The sequence below is a fragment of the Necator americanus genome, chromosome IV (assembly GCF_031761385.1).
Source record: "Necator americanus strain Aroian chromosome IV, whole genome shotgun sequence".
Classification (NCBI taxonomy): Eukaryota; Metazoa; Nematoda; class Chromadorea; order Rhabditida; family Ancylostomatidae; genus Necator; species Necator americanus.
Window position 1 is genome coordinate 31,172,885 of NC_087374.1, and position 2,762 is coordinate 31,175,646.

Here is a 2,762-nt window from a genome sequence, read left to right on the forward strand (position 1 = left end):
ATATTTAACAAATTGTAATATTGCAAATTGCAAATTAAACAACACTGAACACTATCAGTCACTATTTGTATTCAGAAACGCAAAACGTGTTCTCCAACACATATCTCTCCAATGAAAAACCTATAAAAATAAGATGTCTAGTAAACTTCGGCAGCAATTATGTACCGTAGAAGTGAAACTGACAACGGGATTCTCTGAGCTCACAACTGGCAAAACGTAATGACTAGCTCGTCACTGTCTTAGCCCACAGCGCTTATCGGTTATCAATAAGAACATGAGTAGTCTTTGGACGTCGCTTCGTTTCCACATACAGAAACCGCCATTGCCAATCACCATCTCTTTGCTCCATTTCCGCCTGTGCAATGCCCTCGTCACGATCTCCCTAAGATCATGACGAAATTTTAGGAGCAACTTACACAAGTTATGAATAACTATGTGAAAGGAAAAGAAGTGACCTTCAAATGGAAAAGGACACGTATTCGTTGTCTACCGTCTTTTTCATACTTGTGGTGAGCAACATGGCGGCGACGACCTCGAGATGTCTCTTCGCCGAAGCCAGCAATTGTAGAACCAAAAAGATCTTGGCAGCGTCCATCTTCTCTTACCAAAGCGAGAGCACTGAAATATGAATTGATTCAAAATTGAAGTGAGCAAGGAAGTCGAATAGATAGTCACTATTACCTGCTATATATCTTCTGTGGACTATCCTCGGCAAAAAATTCACCAGCTAACAGGTAAACGAACACACCTAACATCCCGACGGCTGCAGCAACAGCTGCATACAGGAATGTGTTGGATGCTTTTTCAGCAACCTAAAAATGAAAGTTAGTGAATGTACGCGCCTACGGTTAGAGAAAACACTCGAGTTAGAAAGTTCTCTTGGTTGAAAGAAAAACTTAACAAAAATTCAGCGTTACAGTGGGCACGAATTGAATGTATAAACCGAAAATCATTCAAAGGGAAAAAAGATGAAACTCAACTTCCCAGTAAAAGTTGTCGGTTTTTGTTTCTCTTTGATCAAAACCTCCTCAAGAATCGAGCGTTGTAGCCCAGTCTGTTCCTGCTTTCTGGGCTCCGCTAATTTTGTGTCCTTCTTCGTTTTATCAGAAAAATATCGAAGCCCACCTATTGATCTGCACGTAACACCATCAGTACTAATTCTTCTAGAATGATCTTAGGAGTGTGTTTGCTTCAACCAAAGTTTTCAAATAGGAAAATGTGGATTTACTACCTCCAATTGGTGGTATCGAGATTAAATCCCCGAGATGAATAAGCTATTCGAGCTAGATAGAACACGCGGTTTCTTCCATTTCTGCTAAGTGTGAATAAGCAATTTGAAGTCATAATACCAGCATTGAACCATAAAAAAAGACTGCACTGAAATGAAACCGTCGTACTGGCTGTAAAACGCTTAGTGGAATGAAAAAGTGAAGAAAGAGTATAGCATAGTAAATCAGACCTTTAGACGAAATGAATCAGCAATCAAGAGAAAGAAGCATAACGGCAAAAACATTACTGCGTCTACTATATGATCAGAAAATCTTCGGAAAAAAAACTGAACACAAACAGGTCCTATGGTTAAAATTACTACTTGAGGTTTAAAAAAAATTGGTATCATTTATTAAAGTCTAGCTTATTTCCTCTTCATTGGTCTGACTATTAGCTTTCATTAGTAGGCAAAAACAGTTCTTGATATTTCCTGGATCGATTTACTACCAAGATATGTTTGAAAGAGGTTCAAAATTTTTGAAAGGAAAAGTCGATAGCAAGTAATTTAAACTCTAAAGATTGCCCTCACTTCACTGGAAACAACAAGTTCAAGAGAGAAAAGCATTCAACACGTAAATATGTGTAAAAAATAGCAGAAAAAGTTTTATCCGATAGATCTCAATTCACTTCGTCGGAAGTGAATAGAACGGAGCGCAGACTCATGAAGTGCTCGTCGAACAATACGACTAGGCAATTAGCAAAGGATCGCCATCGTAACAAAAATCTATTAAATTTTAAGACCATCTGCATGGTCCACACCTAATACAGAATCTCTTAATCTCTTCTAATCCCATAATCCAAAAGAAAAACCTTTTAAATGTAGTGTGGTTCTAGAATTTAGTTTCTGAGATAATTTTCGATGATGGCGAAAAACAAACAAACAAACGAGGACTACCGAGCACAGAAAAAAAACTGCTAATAAGAAGGTGTCAATTTTCATCTATGACAAATGTGCCCAATAGAGAGACCTAGGAAAATATGTTCCACAAAGCAAGCCGGGTTCCACTTCTCTTCGATACATGGCAGGTTGGTAATGACCATTAGTTTGCTGCACAACACAAACATCGTTAACGTTTATTTCAGTTTCAAAAGGCCAATTAATCTAACACATATTAACCGTATATACAAAGTATAATAACGATCTTCTACTATTTATATTAATACGGAAAGCAACACCGAAAATGCGTGAGTGGATCGTCGAAGACTTAACCATTGACCAAAATTAAAATCACATACGAATGCACGTCATAAACCATGACCTCAAAAGCTCTTATCCAATTTGTAATCTTTACAATTACAGACATTACAGCAGTGACGCTTAACTGCGAATTTATTCCAGCAAACCCGCCATACTGAAAAGCGAAATCGTGCATAGATCGTGGACCTTCTGCAGTCCTTATTTACAAACCACCAGGATGCTGCTTAAGAAAAAAGACTATTTTTTGTCACAAACAGTGAGCACCTGTCACGGTTACAAGAAAGAGAACACAGAG

The 2,762-nt window shown here is 38.0% G+C and overlaps 1 protein-coding gene across 2 annotated transcripts; it reads right to left on the bottom strand.

Moving 5' to 3' along the window:
• Positions 1-61: 61 nt before the first annotated feature.
• Positions 62-1,344, bottom strand: RB195_003333 (uncharacterized protein; the record flags this gene model as incomplete). Of its 2 annotated transcripts, XM_064200938.1 has the most annotated exons (7): positions 62-120; positions 184-206; positions 312-382; positions 456-618; positions 682-812; positions 1,025-1,163; positions 1,232-1,344. In XM_064200938.1, 7 exons carry the CDS (start codon positions 1,342-1,344, stop codon positions 62-64), a joined length of 699 nt encoding a protein of 232 aa, XP_064056818.1. The 2 variants fall into 2 exon arrangements, with proteins under 2 accessions (XP_064056818.1, XP_064056819.1); XM_064200937.1 differs by lacking the exons at positions 62-120; positions 184-206 and having other exon boundaries at positions 254-382; positions 1,025-1,133.
• Between the last annotated feature and the right edge of the window lie 1,418 nt (positions 1,345-2,762).